At 32.6% G+C, this 23,938-nt stretch overlaps 1 protein-coding gene across 24 annotated transcripts in view; it reads left to right on the top strand.

The window, feature by feature from the left end:
- The window catches only part of camk2g1 (calcium/calmodulin-dependent protein kinase (CaM kinase) II gamma 1), a 159,824-nt gene that overhangs the window by 125,663 nt on the left and 10,223 nt on the right, over nucleotides 1-23,938 (top strand). For 4 of the 24 annotated variants that reach the window (XM_073917910.1, XM_073917909.1, XM_021480165.3 and 1 more), the window contains 5 exons: nucleotides 10,217-10,257; nucleotides 12,172-12,258; nucleotides 15,520-15,564; nucleotides 18,197-18,242; nucleotides 19,367-19,471. In XM_073917910.1, coding sequence (XP_073774011.1) covers nucleotides 10,217-10,257; nucleotides 12,172-12,258; nucleotides 15,520-15,564; nucleotides 18,197-18,242; nucleotides 19,367-19,471 — 324 coding nt within the window. 24 annotated transcript variants of the gene reach the window in all.

Below are 23,938 nucleotides of genomic sequence, written 5' to 3'. Positions count from 1 at the left end.
CCAGTTTAGACGTAATTTTGTCCTCTCTGAGTAAATAGAAAAGCTTTTCCGAGTTGTTTAGAACAAATAATTAATTATATAATGTTTCTCTCGCACCTGCGGCTGTGCTGGCACTGTGCTTAGCATTTTAAGAGATTTAGAGACCCCGGCTGGGCGCATTTCTAAGTCACAAAAAAAGTGCGTCTTTGAGGGTCTCTGCAGAGAACGTGACATTAGCTACTTTTCCATCCACTTACTTTTATGCACATTTTGAATATGGACATAAAAATGGTTGATGATACATTTTGAAAATGTGCATAACTGTGTTGGATAAACTTTTTATTCGATAAGAAAAGATTATTAAATGTAGAAAAGATTGATGCAACTTCTCCTACCACAACAAATTCCATTTTAAACTGTTGATATTTGGTGCCAATTAATAATTTTTTTTGTTCGCTGTGACTCATTAGATGAAAATGCTGCTTTATTCGCAGCATGATATTTTACATCTTTTATGCGATAATTCAGTTTGTGCATAAAGTAATTTGCATTTTTGGATAGAAACATGGTTAGTGTCTGTGGGTGTGTTGACGGTTCTTGCGCACACACAATGAGAAGTAGGAAATGTGTAGGGCGAAAGATTTTCCACTAGTTAATCAATCACGCATGTTTGGGCGGATACAAAAAAAAAGTGTAAAAGGATGATAATAATAAAAAAATAAATGTCACTAAATAAACTTGGGTGGCTGTTATTATACCTGGGCGGCCCGCCCAAGTAAAGTCCATGTGTGGGAGGCACTGAAATGTACTAGTAATAGTTAGAGTTAACATTGGTTACATTTTCAATATTAGTAGATTACTTACATTTATTTTAAGAACATTAAACAAATATTAATACGTCTATCCATACTTTTATATCTCAGTGCTACTGAATGATTTCCATTTATATGAAATATCTTGCTCATTAGATTCCTTTCCTGTCTCATCAGTGTTATCATTGTGATTGTGAATGACCCTTATAGCGACACTTTCTCAACATCTTAGCTGTTGTTTATATTTCAAAAGGTCTATTTATTTATACATCAGAATAAATTGGCTCTCCTTTTATATGTGATAAACAAACAACGTCTCGTTTCATCTCACAACTGTCCCCAGTTCAATTTACACACATCGGCTCAAGGCAAAACAATCCAATCAATACCTCAGCGCTGCATTCATGTTAACGATCGGCCGGCATGCATTATCGTCTGCATGGAGTAAAAAATGCAAATGTCGCTGCTCCTCCTTTGATTAGACTCTCTCATTTTCTTTCTATCTCTTGCTCTCTTTCTCTCTCTCTCTCTCTCTCTCACGGTTAAATTGCTTCAGCCCTTTTCGGCTCCCTCCTTCCCTGCTGATCAGCTTACTGGTGTATTGTGCTACTGGGTTAAATATCTTTTAAATGGTGTCTGCTTTAGTTGAAGATATGGGACCACAGTCACGTGTCTGTCCTCAGCCCACCTCAGTAATCTCCACCTCAGGCAGAACAATGAGGTTGGGAGGGGACGGGTTTATTCTGGAGGTGTGCGATATTTGCAAATATTGTAATTGTTATTTTTTTGTAACCATAATGCAATCTGACACTATAGACATAGAGTATGCCACTTTGTGGAAAACAAACACACAGTCAAAAAAAAGTTTAAAAAAGTGTTAGCCAATCGTATGCATATTATTTAATTTATTCCCAAATGACTGAGCACAGGCTCAAAATAAAGAGTTTTCGAAGCAATCTCATTCATTCAGAACATTCGTAACTTTGATTTAGTGGCTAATTTGTATTTATTTGTATGATCTCATTCACAAATTTCTGTTTGATTTGCTCATCCCTGAATGAGGGGTAGGTTTAGGGGTGTGGTTTAGAGTCCTTTTAAAAATCGAACTTTTGAAATGATACAAATTCTTAAGAATTAGCCACTTTGCTGATAATAAATATATTAGTTCTGCTTCATCGTGATATTGGGCTGGCTTTTCATCGTTCGCTAATGTCTAGGCAAATATATGCGTTCTATTTAAATTTATTTATCTTTGTTCATTTTAGCAGGTGGGTAGGTCTCATAAAAAATGATTGTTTATTGACTATTTTCTCAACCTCATTTCAGAGTGAGTTTCATTTTTCTTTTGAACACAAAATATTTTTTTAAGAATGTTGGAAACAGGTAATTATTGCTTCCCATAATAGAAAAAATATGTAATATCATTCCATGACTACTAGTTTCCAACACTACTTTGTTCAACAGAAAAAAATCAACTCAAACAGATCTGTTACAAGAAAAGAGCCGGGAGTAAATGATGACAGTTTTCTTTTTTGGGTGAACTATCCCTTTACACCAGAGAATGAGTGTGATTACATGGACACCAACATTACGATTTTAATATGATTAAGACAATGCTAGTCATCTAAACAACAATTTTTTTTATTACTTTAATCTGACTAAAGTCATAACCAAACTAAACAGTATTCCTATATTAGTCGCATTATGGAAGTGCAGTACAGATATGTAAACATCGCAATCAAAGTAATACCGCTTTGTACTTATCGGTACATTTTGCGACTGGATGCTCACACATCAGTTGACAGGCATTTGACGACAAACAAATGAGAATTTTTTTAAGCAAGAAAGCACATTTTTGGTGTGAGCGGGAAACAATGACTATGCTAAGAATTCATCCTCTCTTTTAGTACCTTCGAGTTTGTCGTGCAGGCATGAATTAAAAGTTAGTGAATGAAAAGGCAGAGGTGGCCTGTTGCTTAAGATTTTTTTTTTTCTGCGTTGTCTGTTTGCACGGACAGTATGAGAAATTAACTTCAATTAAACTTGTCACAAAATTCAAAACAAAATATCATCAAAATGTCAACATGACGAACACGAACTGTTGTATTAAACGTTGGAGGAAATAATGTCGTAAAGAAGTTTTTTGAACTACGTACAGGGTTCATACGATCATGGAAACATAGAATTTTGAAACGACATTTTCTAGGCCTGGAAAAGTTTTGGAAAAGTCATGGAAATTAGTATAACAAATATCTGTATACTTGAATATAGGTTACTTGTCTTTACTATTTATCAGTCTTTGGCCAAAAACAATATTAGTGCCGTTTAAGCATTATCTAAATGCATTTTACATACAGTAGATATAAAAATAAATATAAACTAAATAGATTGTTGTGTGTGTTATGGTGTAATAAATTTGAACATGCATTGTTTTTCTGATTATGTATTACTTGAACATTATATTAAATTAATAATTAGGTATTGAAAATTTACTTAAAAGTCCTGGAATTTTAGTAGTAAAATAGTGTATGTACTATAACATGTAAAACGGGAATATGAAAGGAACATCCAAAAAGCAACTCATGTAAACACATTAATCTTAATATTGTCTTATTCAGATTAAGGCAGATAATTAGATTACTGGTGTCCATTTAAACGTAGTTGAAGTTCAGTTTAGTTTTGAAATTCAGTTTAGTTTAATGCAATGTCATCTTAAAACAAGTTTAAAAAGACATTGCGTTATAGTAAACTAAACTAACCTTTGAAAACTAGACTGAAGCGCTTTCATTTTACTAGAACATCATCTATGTTAAGCTGCTTTGACACAATCTACATTGTAAAAGCTTTATAGAAATAAAGATTAATTAAACACAAAAAAATGAGATGTGACCTCAATATCGCACCCTCCAGTTTGGTCCCGTGTGGTCCACTAAAGCAGATCCCCTTGCAGCCTAGCCAAGCCACCATTGCCCCAGCACTCTCCTCTCAACTCTTCCTCCTCCCCTCGCCGAGAGCGCAGGGCCTTTAGCTCACGGACGGGCAGGAGCGGGGTTGGCTTGCTGCCAGTCGTCAGACCCGAAGTGTCCTCTGAGCGCCTGGTGGTCTGCGGGGAAGGAGGCCCTCTGGAGGGCAGATGGACGACACTGCTCGCGGTGTGTCTGAGTCTGGAGAAAGCACTTGTGTTGTCTGATCTGATTGAATTGTTACTCTTATAGACAGCTGTCTGTCAGATTGAGTAAATATCACACAGCTGCCGTCTTCAACGAGCTGTGACTGAGCAGCTGTGAGAATGTAGTTTAGATGTGTGTGTAATGGTCAAAGGAGATCAATTAAGAAAAACCGCAGCATCTGGGCTGATTCCTCAGGGTTATGGAAAGGGAACAAGAACTTTCTGCTGTTGTTGAATGTGGTAAAATGCTGCTGTTTTGATTGTTTATGTTGTTTATTATAGACTTTTTTTTGCTACTGCTACTATTGCAATAGTATAGTATAGTATAATATAGAATAGTATAGTATAGTATAGTATAATCTACTCTTTCAGTTGTGTGTAGAATACAAAATGTAGGATTCAGTTTGAAAACTTTCTCTCAGAAACTAATAGTACATTTCAGAAATAAGTGAAGATATGGCAGGTAACATATTTAATGAAAGATTGCACAGGTTTTTGGGGGTTAAGTGTGATACAGCTTTAGTTTTTTTTCATACATCAGTCTGTCCTGTTAACTTTTTTAATTAAAATTTGTTTAATCAAATATGAGTTTATTTATTTAGTTTTAGATAAAATATTTTAAATTTCCCACTACAAAATACTAGGTTTTATTCATTTGCCCTTTTTATTTTAGATAATGTAATTATGTACATTTAATTATACAATTATATATAATATATATATATATATAGCTATACATGCTCATATATATATGAGCAATATCCCACTTGTAGCAGTACGATGTGGCTGTATATTGGCACTGGTAGGAGGCGTGTGTTGCACGAGGCTCACCAGTGCTAACATACAGCCACATTGCACTGCTACGAGTGTGATATTGCATTTATACAACAGTTTGATGGCATAATAGTGTATATAAAAAGAAAAACAGAATGTCTTAAAATTATTTTGTACGAGGAACTACTTTCTTCCACCATTCATTCACATCTACAGCTGACTGCAGAACAGCAGAAACCATTGCTACTCCACATATGTCACTTTAGAGCTAATATTTGAATGATTCTCTAGCGTAATATCTAAAGTGATGATAAAACAGGTGATTTTGCTGAAGTTTTAAGGTTATAAGGCTGATCAACATGAAATGCCATCAGTCTACAGTGATTTCCCACTATTTCTCTGTTGCAATTGGTATAAATACAATTTATAGTGGTATAAATACAGCACTACAACATACAAAAGACAGAGATCGAAAGTCGTTTACCTGTTTAATAATGAGTTGATCAGCTGTAGTTTGAAATTAAGCTGTTTTTCTGTTGGGGCTTATTATCCTGTTAGGGCTTATTATCCTGTTAGGGCTTATTATCCGGTCATCTTGTGGATGAACATTGTCAACCGTCTTTGCTCAAAGACAGGCTAATGGCCGCCAACACGCTGTCTCTCAAAATTATAAATATTTAAAATAGGCACTATTCTTATAAATAATCTGCATAGTTGCAATCTAAACAACTACATTCTCGCTAAAAAGTTTCAAAATTGCATTATGTTGTCCAGCAGCAGCAATATTTGTCAAACTGTAGAGTGTCCTCTGCTTGTCGCTGTATGTGGGCGGAGTAATACGCAAGGGTTAAGAGGCTGGACGAGTGCTGTTGTTTGCAGAATATCCCACGGCTATCAGCCAATCAGATTTAAGAACCAGACAGAACTGTTGTATAAATATTTATATATGTATTTTAGTTGTGATGTTTTGTTTTTGTCCCATTTAAAAAAAAAAAAAAAAAAACGGTTTAATTTTTTTTTCTTTTGAACTTTTCATTAATTTTTTCCTAATATACACGCAGAAGTCTTTCTATTACCATTTCCATAAAAGTATCATGTAATATAGCAATTTTTTACCTTATTATTCTATAAGGCAAAATAAATTATGTTTTATCACAAAAGTGTTACTCTAAATACTATTTTATATTTGTTTTTTTATCTGAATGGACAGCATCTGTGGCCTCGGTTCCCAGCTGTACAGGCATTTCTGTGAACATTTCAATTCTGCTTTACAAACTGAAGACGAGTCCTAGAGTTTAAAGTTGTATACTTAACCTGGAATATTCCTTTAATGTTCTTTTGAGCCATCCAATCAATGCTCTCCATCAGTTCTTGGCTTCAACTAGGACTGTAAGTGTTTATAACTCTTTATACTCTGCTATTTTTAAAGCCAGTCCTCCACTTGAACATGTAAGATGAAAACCAGTAGCCAGTAAATGACATTTCATCAGTGTTTCTTCATTCTCCTTTAAAAGCTTTTCATTACACTGTAAGACCAAGATAAGACTTTCTGACCAGTAGAATATAAAGATAAGGCATGCTTGTATATGTCAGCTGTGTTGCCTGTAAATCTCTTATATATCATTTGTTGCTTGCACAAGTCTGATCTAAAGGTGTATTTAATCTTTTATTGGCTTTTATAATGGATTTTGAATTATTTTAAGTGTTATTTAATAGGGGTCTGAATATTTGCACTGATTTTGGTATGATTGGTAATATTTACTACATCATAACATTTAGAATAAATGTGGATTTATATAGAAATTAAATGCAAGTCAAAGATGAAAATGAGTTTTTAAGAATAAGAATAATAAAAGTCAGTTTAAGCTTCATTTTAAAAAAATGTGTTCTTTTCAGGTGTTTTTTTTTAAATAAATACTAACAATAATTAAAAATACCATATGTTAACAAAATAAATCCATTCAATGTGTCATTCAGTATAACACTCAGTATAGTTTATACAGTGGTGACAAACAAGGGAGTAACATTCTAAAAATAACCTGCAAAAGACGAAATCCACAAATGACTTGACTAGTTACCCCAAATTGCCTAATTGAAATAATTAACCTACACTGAAAACCTGTATAAGTTGACTGAACTTAATTAATTGAGTAACGAAGTCTCCCAAAACTTGCCAGTTTTGTAGATTATAGTTAAATTGTTCAGTTTACCAAATTTAAGTTCTAAGTTTGATGAACTAAACAATTTAACTATCAGCTCATAACAACAACAACAAAATAATATCTCCTTAAACATAACTTACCATCCTAACGTTATATTATAAAGAAAATCACTAACATAATTAATCCAGATAAGGTTAACCGTAACTGTAACATTGTTTTCACACCATTACAAATACTGTATCACACCAATACAACACAAACGTCAAATGAAGTACAGATAACCATTGACTTTGCAGAATTTGCTTAGGAAATAACAAACATACCATTAAGACTGAAAATGCAGTTTTGAATTGATAAAATTTCACTTACCAAACATTCCAGTCACATAGACTTTTGAATTTTTGCATATTTTTGAATTACTCCAATCTTTGCTCAGCCAATCAAAGATAAGAATATCAAAAATTGTGAAAAACATTTTTTAAAACGTTTTTACAAGTAGAGGTCTAAATACTTCTTGAGTTTATGGTTTTTAAAGGTGAACAAGTTATCCTTACAAATATTAGCAGGTTATGGTGTCAAAATGCAATACTTTAAGTATTGTTTAGTTAATCCAACTTGAGTGTTTAAGTAAAGACAACATTTGGGTTTACAGTGTACTTTAGCCTTTAAATGTCACTTTAAGATGAATACTAGTCTCTTGAAAAAATATCTATTAAAATTGTATGTACTGTCATCATGGCAAAAATAAAATAGATCTGTTATTAGAAATGTGTTATTAAACCTATTATGTTTAGAAATGTGTTGACAAAAATCGTCTTTCTGTTAAACTGAAATTGGGGGAAAATATATACTAATAATTCAGGAGGGCTAATAGTTCTGGCTTGAACTGGATAATTATTAAATGGCAAAATTTACTTTGATGCAGCCAAAATGGGACATCTTGTCTTTGACCCATGCACAAAGTATATTACTTTGGGAAATATTTACAATGGAAAAATATGTCTGTACTTAACTCATTATGCTATTCTAATGTTTTGCAATCAAAATCAGTGCATTAAAATTTCAGCGATTCACCCCTGTTATTTAAACTGCATTACGATGACACAACGCTTTTGATATGACCGTACAATCCTATATAGTAACGGAGGTTCCCGCATTTTCTTTGCTTGTCTCCTTTCATACAGTAATTAGTTATTTGCCCTCAGCATTAAGAGTGGTATGACTGCAGCGTCGGATTATTCTGCAGTATAAGAGACTGCTTGCTCAGCTCTCCCAGTCACCGTCCTATGAGATGTAGTTAGATACATGAGAGACAGTGGACTGGTAATGAGTCGAGGTCTAGCTTTACGACTCCTTCATTAGTGCATTGCATTCTGGGACTCTCGATTTATTCCTGTTGGGCACTGCATGGCTGACCGCCTGGTAAATTGCATCCACCACCAGCACCTTTCTCACCTCCATGATAAATCAAGCATGAAAAAGCAGGCTTGCGATGCAAACAATGCCTGCAATCTTCCAGCTTGTCCTCTCTGCTACTGAATGTTTAACCTGTCCGTCTTTTCTTCCCGTATGTGTTTTCGGAAAGGTAAGGCGTTTTACAGGAATCCCGAATGCGAAAACTTGAGTTTGGTTTTTTTTTGTACAATAGGCCGTTTGATTGTTTTCTGAGGGCCGGTGAAGTGCATCATGGGCCGTTTCCCCTACACTGACTCCAGACCTAACCAACATGCCCTCTGGGAAATAACAGTCGCAGTTAAAGGAGAAATCAATTGCATACATTAGCCATGATTTTCCCCTCATTATGGCTGCGGCTGCAAATGGAGAACAAATTTGGTCTCTCTATCTGCTCTCAGATTGGTGAAAAGGAATAAAATAGACATTTTGTTCAAAGCATATCACATTTGTTAATTTTAAAGGGGTTATATTATGCTTTTTTTTTTAACTATTTTACATTTATTTATTTGTTTGTTTATTGTTTACATTTATATTTTCCATTTTTGTATTTGTTTATTTGTTTATTAGTTATTTACATTTATTATTTTTCGGTTACATTTTGTTTTATTAATTTGTTTATTAGTTACTTACGTTTATCTTTTTTCTATTTTTACTTTTTGTTTTATTTATTTATTTATTTATTTGTTTATTTGTTTTAGTTATTTACATTTATCTTTTTCAGTTTTACATTTTGTTTTATTGATTTTTTTTTATTTGTTTATCAGTTATTTACATGTATCTTTTTCTATTTTATGTTTTGTTTTATTTATTTTTTTGATTTGTTTATTGGTTACTTACATCTTTTCAGTTTTACATTTTGTTATATTTATTTTTGTTGATTTGTTTTAGTTATTTACATTTTGTCTTTTTTCCTTTTTTTATTTATTTGTTTGTTTATGATATTTATTTTTTACATAGAAATGTTTCAAAGCCATGTTTCATGTGTGCTTTTATTATCTGATTGTACATGTGAAGGCCAGATAGTTTATGGTATTGTGCGTGTATATATCTGAAAATATGCCATTTTGAATATGTTTCTATAATTATAATAAATTCTCATGAAATGTGCCATTCAAATGGTTTAAATCAGACAAAATAAAAATCTTCAGACCTTTTTGTTTACGTATGAGTGGATGCAGTCGTTACAATCTTTTTGGTTTGAGACTTCCAGTCTCATTTCCATTAATTTTTAGATGTTACAAACATCATTTTGCAACATCAATTAGCACAATGAGCTTTTTTTTTATTTTATTGTTCTGCTTTTTGTGTGTAGTCATGAAAAGACTTGTTTGTAGAACAAGTAGTTTGACAGTTTTTTTTGCCTTTTATTGTTCCTAGTCAAAACAATTACAAAAATGAATGCATTTAAGCAATGGAGAATAAGGTCAATAATGTTTAGTTTTATCTATTTTCACTAGTGAGAATTCTGAGTAGAAGTTACACACAGTTTCACACACAGTACCATATTTATATAAACTCAGGTGAAGATCGAGGAAAATTTGATTTCTTTCAAATATGACCCCTTTAAATAAATTTCACCAAAATGAATTTCCCGTTTGCACTTGGCTTAAGTTTTTTTTAATCTCCCCTCCCAAAGGATCATATTTATTTGGATTAATTTGATATATAACGATTTATTTAAATTAAAAAAAATTCTCCCATGATAAAAAACGACCCTGTATGGTAATGAATAGCAGAATTCAAGCCAACAGTGTGTTATTGTTTTATACAGGGATTGATTTGAAATATGTGCAGATGTGAGCATTCTGTCGGTTTTGTTACCTTGCGCTGTTTGTAGTAATTAGGTTTTTCTCTGTTCTCTGCAGCTTGCAAAAGTTTACTCAACAAAAAGGCAGATGGAGTCAAGGTAAGCCCTCAGATGTCTGTTACACACCTGCAGTTTGAGCTGTTTTCATCTGTCCAGCAGCTTTTTAAAGTTCTTATCACTACTGCAACATTCTGCTGATTCTGTTAATCTGAGTCTGAAGGAACACCACTTTTTAGTGAATATACTTCTACTTTTTCTGTAGAAATCACATGCTCTAAGGTTATTTTACAAATAATTGATAGTAAAACCTGTGTTGCCTGATGATTACCACACTGTCTTATTATTATTTTGACAAGAATTCTAAAGGCCCCACTATACTTCAAGCAAAACAATGAAGAGCAGATTGATGGATAATAATAATAATAATAATAATAATAATAATATTATTATTATTATTATTATTATTATTATTATTATTGTTAATAATATTATTATTAATAATAATAATAATAATAATAATAAAAGCAGCTGTATGTATTGATATTTTTGTCTTCATTTACATATCTGTGATCATTGAATTGCAATTGTTATTGTTATTATTATTATTATTATTATTATTATTATTATTATTATTATAACCGTAAATGTATTATTACTACTACTGCTAATATAATAATAATGATTATATTTATAGCAATATCCATTTGTATTTGTTTTTTTTTTATTTGTTCCTTCAATAAGAAAAGCTAAGGGAAAAATATGTAAAAGATTTATAACTGCAACTTAATAATAATAATAGCTATAACAGTAATAATATTTATTATTTTATTTTAAATTATTATTATTATTATTATTATTATTATTAATAATAATATTATTATTATTATACATTTACTATTATCATTACTACTACTACCAGCAATAATAACAGTAATTATTTTTATTTGTTTTTTTTTATCTTTGTTACTTTAAATAAGAAATGCTCAAGAAAAAATATGTGAATAAATTATAACAACCTAATAATAATAATAGCAATAACAGTAAAGACAATTATTATTTTATTTAAAATTACCATTATTATTATTATTATTATTATTATTATTATTATTATTTTATTATAACTATTATTATACTATTACTTTTATCATTACTAATACCTCTGCTAATAATAATAAAAGTAGCTATTTTTATTTGTTTTTATCTTCTTTACTTTATTTAAATAAGAAAAGCACAAGAAAAAATATGTGAATGAATTATAACTACAACTTAATAATAAAAAATAATAATAATTGCAAGAACCGTAATCATATGTATTATTTTATTTTATATTATTATTATTACTGTTAAACATTTGCTATTATCATTACTACTACTACTACAAATACTTCTACTATTAATACTAATTATAATAACAGTAATTATTTTGATTTGTTTTTTATCCTTGTTACTTTAAATAAGAAAAGCACAAGAAAAAATATGAATTATAACAACAATAACCACAATAATAATAATAGTCATACAGTAATAATAGCTGTAGTCATATTTATAATTTTATTTTAAATTACCAATATTAAAATGATTATTAATTTACCATTATCATTACTACTACTACTACTACTACTACTACTACTACTACTACTGCAATTAATATTAGCAATGACAACAACAGTAATCATATTTATAATATAGTTTAATTTTTTACTTTAATCTCCTAATACATCGCTTTTGCATCAGTATTAAAATATTATTATTATTAATATTTATTGTTATTATGAGACATGGATATAATACCCCAAAAAGTATTGTTTTGTGTTTTATTTAGCATATTCAGGTCTTAAGCTACAAAGAAATGTTCCATTAGTATTGGTCATGCTTTAAATGTTCCTGGCGAATACGCTGTTTCTCTCTTGTATGGGTTTTTAACCACCGTGACTGACTTGAAACTGTGGAAGGATCTGCTCGGTTGGTGTCATCTCTTTGAAAAGGAAGTTGTATCTGTCCTCTCTATTTCAGCACCAGACAAACAACACTAAAAACAGTGTAGTGAGCGCTGTAGTGAACGCCATGAAAGAAAGCAACACGGCCTCTTCTACACCGATGGTACCTCATCTCTGTGTAACCCATTTACTCATCTGACCGTATCCCATAGCACATGTTCAAGTGTTTGCAGTAGTATTTGGTGCATGCCAGAAGTCTTTTGAAACCGTTTTGCATGTACTAAATATCTCAGACCTGTAGTTTGATGTGCATTAGATGTCATGTTCCTTCCTTGTGTTTTTTTAATTTTTGTTTTATTAATTTTATTGAGCGCTCATATTTTTGGAAGCACGTCTGGAACTTGTGTTTGTGATTTTTATTATAATCTGATTAGGAGTTGTTTGTTCATAACAGTAAACTGCTGAATTATGTCTTTCTACACTCTTGTTTGACTTTTACATGCGCTGCTAATAAAATACAGACACCAGACAAGAACTTATGTGATATTAAATAGTCAGTCCTGGGTGAATTATAAATATAAGTCTTTTACTTATTATGAATTAAAGTTACGTATTGGATTGCACATATTAGGTCATGTTATCCTTGTGGTTACTTTCAACGTTTGATTGAGGTTATAGTGTATCGTACTGATGGCAAAAGTTTGGTGCAACATTATTTAGTGCAAATTTAGCAAATCAAAACAAGTCTGGAATTTATTTCAGGAGTTAAACATGGTAAATATACTTCTAGATCAAACTCCTGAAATAAATATACAGAATATTTCCTTCGGCTTATTTTCCTGTGGTTATTTTAGATCAATTTAGACTAGGGCTGCACGATTAATGAAAAAAAGATTGTGATTTTGATTGAACCCTACACACAATCTTAATTCAGATTTTGTACGAATCAGCCAATTTTATTTTCAAGGTCAAGAGAAGCTTAAAGGCGGTCGCACAAGTCTTAATGTTGTTTTATATACAACGCTCAGGAAAATGGACACCTCCAAATGGTGCTAAAAGTGTCACTTACTGTAAATAACGTTCAATTTGTGTCACAGAGTGATTGTTTGGGAGCCGTGAGGGAAGTATGATTTGCAAATTTTTTTTTTCTCCTCAAAGTGATGACAGTCATGTCATGAGCACATTCGGCAGGGAAAGTGAAACCGAAAGCGAGCATCATTTAAATGATCATATCGCTTTTTAAAATTATGATTGCGACCTGCATTTGATATGTTTTCTCTTTCATAGCAAACACTAAGTATTGTGCTTAAAAATAAATATTTTACAGTGTCACTACAACTACTTTAGCCTATATAATGTTGAATATAATGGAAGAGGGAATCTGATAATGGCAAATGTTTCATTATACTAGTAGAAAAATGTCTAATAATGTTGTCAATGACAAATGACAAGCATATGTCTCAAACATAATAATTCAACTTGAGAATTATGAATAGTTATATTCTGATGTCATCACTTTACTGTGAATTAACAAACAGGACATATTTAAAGTCTGTTTAAGTTCACCTTTCCAAGTCTATACATAATTTAGCATTTTAACCAGCAGTAGAACTACTCATTGGCCTAATAATATTATTGTTTCACCATATATTTCAAAAATAACAATAACAGTGTACTCATATTAATATTTATTTTACACCTACAGAATCGTGAGAAAATTGTGATCTTCATTTTAAGCAAAAAAATAAATAAATAAATAAAAATTGTGATTCTCATTTTAGCCAGTATCATGCAGCCCTACTTTAGGCTTTTGAATGGGATTTTTGTGTATCGCAATTTTTTTTTAGTTTAGCATAATGCAGAATTTTACAACAAAACAGTTAATATTAATATATAGTGAAAACTTTAAAATTAGAAATAGTTTTTATGCGGACATAATTATTAAACCATGTTAGAGAACAATGTTATTCATTTATTGAAATTTCAGAATCATTTGCTAAATTACAATATTTCTTCAATTATATGTGGTAAATTTCTTTAGAATTGTTGTTATAAGTTATAATACTTTAAGTAAATATTGATTTATTTACTGTCTTCATCCAAATGCATTAAAGTAAAACTGTATATTAATATACAGTTGAAGTCAGAATTATTTGCCCCTCTTAGAATTTTTTTTTTTTTTTTTTTTTTTTTTTAATATTTCCCAAATGATGTTTAACAGAGCAAGGAAATTTTAACCATGTCTGATAATATTTGTTTCTTCTGGAGAAAGTCTTATTTGGTTTTTTTTTGGCTAGAATAAAAGCAGTTTTCAATTTTTTTAAGTTAATATTATTAGACCCTTTATTTTTTTCCATAGTCTACAGAACAAACCATCGTTATACAATAAATTGTCTAATTACCCTATCCTGCTTAGTTAACCTAATTAACCTAGTTAAGCCCTTAAACAGGGGGGCTAATAATTCAGGTGGGCTAATAATTCTGACTACAACTGTATATAATGCAATATAATACTTAAAAAGCAATATGTAATACATATTTTAATTAAAGTTTTGAATTTTATCATCTGATTGCATGATGATTAAATGGATGATTATGTAATCCAGATTACATGTAATGAGGTACTATCCCTAAATAAAAAACATCCTTAGACAAGTCACCATACAAAGTAACATAAATGTATGGATTCCAAAAAATAGCAAGATCATTTGAAGCAGAATGCACGAACCATTCCCAGTAAAGATGCAGTGTCCCACACAGAAAGCTGTCAGCTATTTGGGCTTGTTGGACACCAGCAGCATCCTCTAGAGATTTAAGAAAAGACCAGTGGATTGACACTTCAGATGGGCCTTGTTTGCTCGACTGCCCAAACATCTGAGTAAAGAGCATCCTGGGACTTCCAAACAATCCATTAAGTGCACAAGTTAACCCCGACCCCTCCAGAGGCCTCCAAAATGCCTCCACAGTGCGAATGGACAGCTTGCAGACCACTGGGTTAACATAAAACACAAGCAGCTATTGGAGTGATGTGTAGGATTGACCACTATTTTGAGGCTTCAATTGAGTCCATTTTTTTATGGGAATAAATTGATCAGAGGAAAAATCATAATCATCATCAAGGTGGATAGCTTTTAATTAAATTCCAGAAACAGCATCTTTAGATCTTTGTGTTGCATGACATTTCGTACTTTATAAGTGTACATGTGTGGTTGTTTTTTTCTTTAATGAGTAAATTTTCCTCAGGCTCGTGAACCCCAACCGTGTGTTTCCACAGACTGTATTTATCTTTATAAATCATTATTTTATTGTGATTTCAGAATCCTTATTTTGTTCCTTTAGACGTGTGTGTGTTTTCTTTGGTGATGTTGTGTTTAACCAGGTCTTTGTCCTCTTACTTCAATAATAATGTTGTTCTCTTTTACAGGAGCCACAAACTACAGTTGTGCACAACCCCGTCGATGGGCCAAAGGTATAATTTGTTTTTGTTTTTCTGCAGCATTTAAAATAGGGATTCATTCATTAGACTATTGTTGTTCTTTTTCTACATGAATCTATATGAATATTTCAGTTTTTATTATTTAATTATTTTATTTTATTATTAAATTTTTTTGGTGATTTTTAACAATTTCAGTGACAGTTTTAATAATAAAAAAATGTCTAATTAGTATAGTGAATTATTCATATTAGCCAAGGGATGTTTAACAGAGCATTTTCACTATGTTTTCCATTATATTTTCCTTCTGGAGAAGTAGAGTCTAAAATTTATAAAATATTGAATGTTAAAACAAATCTGTGAAAAGGGTAATATTATTAGCCCCCTTAAGAAATTATTGTTTTTTTTTATTGGCTACAGAACAAACCACTGTTGTCTAATCAATTTAACTTGCCTAATTAACCTAGTAGTCCTTATGGTGCGATTACACCAGACGTGAATGAAGCATCAAGCGTAAGTGATTTACTTACCTTTGATTTTTTTATTTTATTTTTTTCAATTCTAAATATTACCTAAATTATGTTTAACAGAGGAAGGACATTTTCCCATTTTTTTTCTGGAGAAAGTCTTATTTGTTTTATTTAAAATAAAAGCAGTTTTTATTTTTTTTTAAAAACATAAGGTCAAAATTATGAACCCCTTTAAGCTATTTTTTTTAATAGTCTACAGAACAAAACATCGTTATACAATAATTAATTACTAATAACTATTTACACTAACCTGCCTAGTTAACCTAATTATCCTAGTTAAGCATTTAAACGTCCCTGTAAACTGTATAGAAGTCTACGCTTACAGCTCATCAAACTGGGCTCGGCTCAGTCTGAAGTAACTTCTGAAAGCTTTCATCGTCCAGGTACAGTTTTTGGAGGGGTTTATGAACTCAGAGATGGGTGCACCTCTGAAAGGAGAGGACTCGGATATGGCGCTGAATGAATCAACACTGTTTTCCTGAAGCACATAAAGCACAGCTACTCTCTTGATAAAATTCATTTTAGCCGTTTGCAGCAAAACAATAGTCACAGGGCAGACAGAAGCTTCGCTCATGATGCGAATCCATGTCTATTGTGAAGTGAATTTGATGTGTGAATGAAGTGGATTGGATCCTCGAAGAAAGCAAGTAAACTCAAATTTTTCATGCGTCGTTATGCAGGAATATCGAAATATTTTATTTGCTGAAGCCGCATCTGGTGTAAACATTAAAATAGCACTTTAGGCTTAATACAAGTATCATGTAAAATAACTAGTATGGCAGAGACAAAAATGTGTTATATGACAGATTTTAGTTATTAAAACTATTATGTTTAAAATGTGTTGCAAAAAATGACAGTTGTCTCCATGGCTTGACATAAAAATTTTTGATCACCGGCCACTGTGACTAGTAGTTGTCCATCATTACTCGCCATTTTCACTAGCCACAATTTTGTTGTTGGGAAAATATTGTTTTTTTCCACTTGCCTCCTCATTCATTCAACTGTGTTTTGTTTGTAAGCTTACTCAATGAGCATGAGCAAATGGGTTATGCTTTCATAAAAAAAAGTGTCACATTGCAATTAGTTTTCTTTCACTGGACGTTTCAGGGCTCAACACTATAAGCATTTACCTTTTTTTTCAATGGCCACACCAAACTAACTATTTGCTTGCTACAAATTTAAAATAATGTGTCAAAACAAGCGAAATACTGCAGTACAGTACAGTACATACACTTTTTATTCGACAAAACAGCTGAATAAAATATTCATATTCTCACACATCTATGCACATGTGGTCTGTTCTGGCTCCCAGATCACCAGTTATATGCATACAACAACATATTAAAGCAATATTATTGTAAAGGATGATTATTGAACTATATTTACAAAAATAACAGCATGTGTGATAGTGAAAGGATGATGCCTCATACACGGCTTATGTTAGGCCAATTAATAATCTGTTCAAAGAATGGTTAAAGCAAAAGCGACAACAACTGCTGCTGCTTACAAAGAATCTCGAGCCCTTGAAGGACTGTGGGTGCACGAGCATCACACTAGTTTTGTTTCCAGGCACGGTTGCTTTGAGTGAGGAAGTGGCACAGGAGCTTTTAAACACTCGCGCGCAGCAAATCATCTGTGCGCGCGATACTAAAGCCCTCGTCAGTGAGTGAGGAAAGTCTGTCTCACCTTGCACATGATCCTCTCATTCGTTATTCACCTGCTTTCCTTTGCACAGCGAAAAGCTGTTTTTGTCAGTCGTGCTGCTTCTCGATTCTAAGATCACATTAGTACGCATATAGACAAACTGTCATAAACTCACAGTCTAATCTGTAGTGACGACGAGCCAGCACTGGCAATTTAAAAATGAGTTTCAGCCAGCCAAAGTGGCTAGTGGGAGTGGCTGTCTAGCCCGCCACAACCGAAATCTACCCGCATTTGGCGGGTGTTAATGTAAAGCCCTGGTTGTCTCTAAAATTGTCAACAAAAATTGTCAACTTTAAAATAGTCTCAAAAATAGAATTAACAACTACTCAGGCTTCATTTAGAATCCAGTTTCAGAGACCTTAATCTAACCCTATTTATTACATATCCTCATGATTTGTTTGTGTTGTATGTTCTTTGTTTGCTTCCGTCTGCAGGGCTCCACGGAGAGCTGCAACACCAATGAAGAAGAGGATATGAAAGGTAGGAAAGGTACACAGATCCTCTCCTCCTGTTCTCTGCATGCCTACTGCACTGCGGCCATTCAGATCCCAGTGCTCATGTCAGAAGAGTAAACCCTCTCCTGTCCAGACCCTCCGCTGTCATGTCACCAAAAACACACCTCTGTGATTAAACAGCACACACAGCAATCTGAAAGATCAAACCCCTGAGGCTGATGGTCAGACAGGAGGGGAATTACAATCGATTAACATGCATGATGGCACAAGTCTTTATGTTTACAGCTAAATTGCAGTGTTACTAAAGGTGCACCATAGAGATTTAGCTATAAAGAAGGAGAATAAATATTTAGAGCACTGATAAACACTGCAATCTGGACGGGATTAGATTTCTCTGAACTCTAAGATAGCAAGAGAGAGATTAAGCATCCTTAGGGAAATTTAGTCCCGTCCAAATAGAGTTGAACAAGTATCTTTCTTTCAGATCACCCACAGTTCATTGTCACACTAATATATATCTCCAGCCAAGTTTAAATGAACAAAATAAAAACAGTGTAAATGTAAGCCGTCAGTGTCTCGATAGGTTTCCTTGTAGATTTTGTGCGTGTCCATGTGTTAGTGTGTGTCCTGTGTTTTCCACCCCACTTATTTAGATGTTTGTTGATGTGCCGTGTCTTGTAAGTTCATTAGCATGTTGTGAACGGGCTGTTTTCCCTGAGGGACTCTCGCCGATGCAGTTTTCCGTCACGAAAAGGGCCAGGCACGAATTCATTTCCTCTCCTTACTCACCCTCAAGACTGGACGGACAATGGCAGCTTAAAGAGCCTTATCATTCGCACCATCACGTCTGAGGTTTAGGTGATGAGGACAGGAAATTGGCCTCGGAGAAACTCAACCACGGCTCCACCCATAGATAATCACGCCATCGCAAAAATCCAGGATCATCAGCTGTAGTCCATAAGCACTGCGCTTCTGTATTGATCTGAACGCAAACCATCTAAAGCGTTAAGATGTTTAGTGCTGATTCAGTGCTGGCGTTTGTACGTTGGTTTGTGTGTGGTGTTGATGTTAGTGTGTTTGGGCTGGCGAGAGACATGAGAGATGTGTGTGTTTTTCCTCCTGGTGGCGTGTGGTTTTGGGCTGTGGCAGCTGAAAGTGCGCAGGGAGCGAGCAGTGACAGTGCCGTGATGAGTCAGTGCAGTGCCGGGGAAGAGCCGCCCGCTCTGGTGGCTTCACCACAGGGCTCTCCTTCCAGTAAGTCAAGATCCTCTTGTACCACCTGGGCACCTTCAATATAACCCTATCCAACCACCCCCACCCCAAACCTTAAGGCCCAGACCCTAATGTAAGGCCCTATGAAATCCAATTGCCAAATTCTGTAGGTTTTTTTAAGCTAAAATTTGTTTTTTGTTTGTTTGTTTGTTTGTTTTATATTGTTTGTGTTTGTTGTTTTTTGCTAAGTTTTCTTTGATTTCATAATTTTTTCCCCAAAGTTTAAATTGAGTTTTTTGTATATCAATTATTTATGGTAAAGTCTAAATCGGATAAACAGCTGGCCGAAAGTGCAATACGCACATCAATATAGCAGCATTTTTCTGACACTGTATAACAATAATTAATGTTTTTACAGCACCGTGACGGTTTGGGGTTGGCGTTAAGAAATAACATTTATTTGGTTATTTAATAGATGGCGTAAATAATACTTGGTACAACTACTGTTTTTTTTACTGTGACGGTTGGGTTTAGGGTTGGGGTAGGGGTAAATGTTAATAAAATAATATAACAAAATTCTAGCAACAACCATTATTTGTTTAATTAATATAATCATGCAACTTTATTAATCATGGAACTCTAAATGCATAAAGTACTTTCCCCCTCCAATTAATTCCTTCAAATAAAAAAATTAATTCTTATAAAATTCAAACATTGAAATAAAAGTGGGTCTATTCCTTTGTTTTAGTCATTAGATTTATTATTAATATTATTATTTTGAAGACAACTTTCCACTATTTTAGTAAGCATTCTATATTTTTGTAAGAATTCATGTTAAAGGGATAGTTCACACAAAAATCTAAATTTACTCTCAAGCAGATATGTCGTCTGACGTTCTTCTAAAATAAACATTTTCAAGGCCTCCTACAGGGTTTCTGCAAGATTTTAAAAAGTCTTAATGTCAAAAACAAATCTTAAAATACAAATTTTAGGCCTTAAAAAGTCTTGAATTTACTGAAATATTGTGTTGTAGGTCTTAAGTCTTTTTAAACAGGTCTTAATTTTTGCTTTTTAATGGGTTTTGGCCAGATTTTGTAGCAATACATGAACAATCACCAACAATCATTTCTATAAAACTTTAAAAGTTTATTAAAAAAGGTCATTTTTAACTCTATCATAATAGTTTAATTATTTTCCTTACAATAACATTTGTTAAAAGTTCTCCATGTGTTTACTGCTGAGGCATTATTATTAAAGTAATATTGTAATATTAAATGTATTAAATTATAATAATTTTTTGAAAGGGCGTTTTGATCTGTGCCATTTGAAACATTCCTTTGCCTTTAGCCTTTTATGGGTCTAAAATTTCTTTCTTATTGGTCTTAAAAATGTCTCAAAGTTTTGAATTTAACTCTGTGAAACCAGCAAAAAACCTGCTTCTATGTTTATGTTCAACTATTTCACATTAAATGCGATGAAAATAACATTAATTGCTATAAAAATGTCATTACACAGAAAAAAAACAGAGATATTGAGAAAAAATGTTCATTTTAGGGTGCTTTCACACCTAAACATTGGTTTCAGAACCTGTCTCATTTGTCCACTTGTTGCGGTTCGTTTGGCATATGTGAAATCTGCAATCGCGCTCAGATTCACGCCAAAACAATCGGTCTGAGATTGCCTTGAGGTTTTTGTATCTGAGCTCTTCATATAAACCTTAAGGAGTTTCTTCCCTCTGTTGAACACAAAAAAAGATATTTTGAAGAAACCTGAGAGTATTGACTTCTATAGTGGTTACAGATTTCCAGCTTTCTTCTAAATATCTTCTTTTGTGTTTTTAACCACATGAAGTTGAGTAAATGTACATTTTTTTTGCTTGCGTTATCACTTTATGCCACACTTTTAATTTGATGTGTGGTCGTGAAGATTAGTTTTTATTTTTACATGATATGGCATAAATATACTGTCAAATAAGAATTTGAAAATACAATTCTCAGAGCAGCAGTTGAGATGATAACGTTCATGTACTCATAACTAGTAGTAAGATGGCTGTTATGGAGGGCCATCTGGGCCAAAAGTCTTTTTACAATTTGATTTTAAAAGCACGCTCAGTTTAATGTGACCAATTTTTTGTGACACCTTTTTTTGAAAAGTGAGATGATGCATGAAAGTTGCATATGTACAGGCTAGTACAGTATATAATAAACATGAGGTCAGATGTTTGTATACATACAAATATACTCTCAAATACAGCAGGATTTTTTGGAAGGTGACAATTTTTGATATTTCTATGTCTACATGTCTGTAAAAGCTTAAAATATATACCAATATACCATCATGTCACATGCAAATATAGTCTCAAATACAGCAAATGCATTGGCTATATTGCTAATTGACGTAGTGACTTTGTGTCCAGACCTGATTTATTCATCCTGACTAGATTCTGTGATTCCATCCATCTGGAAATCATAGGGCCCTACTTTTCGTCCCCTAACAGCTCCAGTCTGCCCTTTAGCATACTATCATAAGGGTCACTTGTTTTCAGTATGGAACGGTATGTCACAGTTAATCCCTGATGTATTGTAATCCCTGATGCATGCTGCTCAACTGTACTATTTCCAGATCTGTCATAATTTAAAATGGCCCTTCAGTTTCTGGACTGGCCTTTTCGACGATCTAATCTGGATTTTCCTATTCTTTTTCCTAAATTGTCACTGAAGTCTTGAACCCTTCTTTTTAAAGTTACAGGAATTATAAGCATGAACTTTTTTTGCACATTAATTTCATTAGATCTAAGGCTATACACGTTTGCGATTTGGTTACTTGTAATAAGAGCCTTTAAAGAGTTTCTGACCTTAAAGAAAAACTAAAAGTGTTGGGGATTTTATTTTGTATTAATACCTATATTCTTGTTTGAATTCTAATGCTTGTTTTAATTTTAATTCAGTTGTATGTAGTTACATTTCTTCAACATGATTTGTAAATGACTAAAGCTAGTACATACTACCGTACTAAAGTTTACACTTGCAACCAATAAAATGTATTCAATACATTTCATTCATTTTGAAGAAAATACTTTTGTTAAACAAGTTACAAAATATCACAAATTATTTTACAGTTTAATGTAAATACTTTTTTATTTCTGTTTAACACAGTTGCGACAAAAAAAATAAAAATAAATGTTTACTTGGTTGCACAATTATATTAGGCAGCACAGCTGTTTTCAGATCAGCATATTGGAACAATTTCCAAAGGATCATGTGACTTTGAAGACTGAACTAAATTAGACTTTAAAATATAGTATGGTATGAATGGTAATAAAAAAACACCACAATAGTACTGTTTTACTATTTTAAATGGAGCTTTAGTGAGCATAAGAGAAATTTTGGTCACACTTTACAGTAAGGTTGTATTTGTTAATGTTAATGCATTTACTAACATGAACAAACAATTAAAGTACATTTATTACAGTATGTATCCATGCTTGGTAACAATAGTTAATAAAAATACTGTTGTTCATTGTTAGTTTGTGTTAACTCACCGTCCATTCACTATATTGTAAAGCATGACCAAAGTTTTAAATGGTACTATATGCATAGCTGAGTTTTTTTTTTTAATTGTTTATGATATATTTCTTATGGTTTTGGTCATTTTAAAACATGTTGAAGAGAGCAGAGATACAAAATAGGTGGACAAAACAGAAATACAGCATATATGTAATACAAACAAATGTCTGTAAATGTTATGTTCATACAGTGAACTGATGAAATGCACACTGATTTTAACACTTTTAAATTCACAAAAACCTTATTACATTTTGTAACCCCCAAAACAACAAAAAATCTAAGTGACGGTTCACCCCAAAAATATATATTTTTTACTCTCAAGGTGTTCCAAGCCTGTGCGAATTTCTTTTTTGTTGTTGTTGTTGTTGAACACAAAAGAAGATATTTTTTAAAAAATGCTGGAGACCAGGCATTTGACTGTTCAATGAAAGAAACTCAAACAGGTTTGGAATACATTGAATGTGAGAAAACGGTGAGTATATTTACATTTTTGAGTGAACTGTCACTTTAATGTTTTTGTCAGTCATCTTCCCATATATTTAGTTATTGTATAAAATACACTTGAACAATGGATAAAATACAACAAGAGTAATGGAATAAAAGAAAAATTGGCGTGCTTCTGTGTCCAAGCCAGAAAAAGCCTGCAGCTGCAACACGTCATCCAGGACCTCATTCACACCTGCTCTGTTCATTTAACATCTGTCTTCAGCACTGTTTCCTCCATCCTCCCTTCATCCTTATATTCCTTATACTTCATATCTGATGTATTTAGTTGATGTCTTTCTACATTTTAAACTGTTTCCATTTTAACAATTTCTTTGTCTTTTTCCATTCTTTATCTACTTATTTACATGGTAACACTTTGTTATGAAGTACACCTGTATTGTTAGACTGCTGGGTCAAAGAAACTAAAGTTCAATTATTGCTTATTGTACATTTCAAC

This window comes from Danio rerio, chromosome 12 (genome assembly GCF_049306965.1).
Source record: "Danio rerio strain Tuebingen ecotype United States chromosome 12, GRCz12tu, whole genome shotgun sequence".
In the NCBI taxonomy this organism is placed as follows: domain Eukaryota; kingdom Metazoa; phylum Chordata; class Actinopteri; order Cypriniformes; family Danionidae; genus Danio; species Danio rerio.
This window is presented reverse-complemented; position numbering and strand designations above follow the sequence as displayed.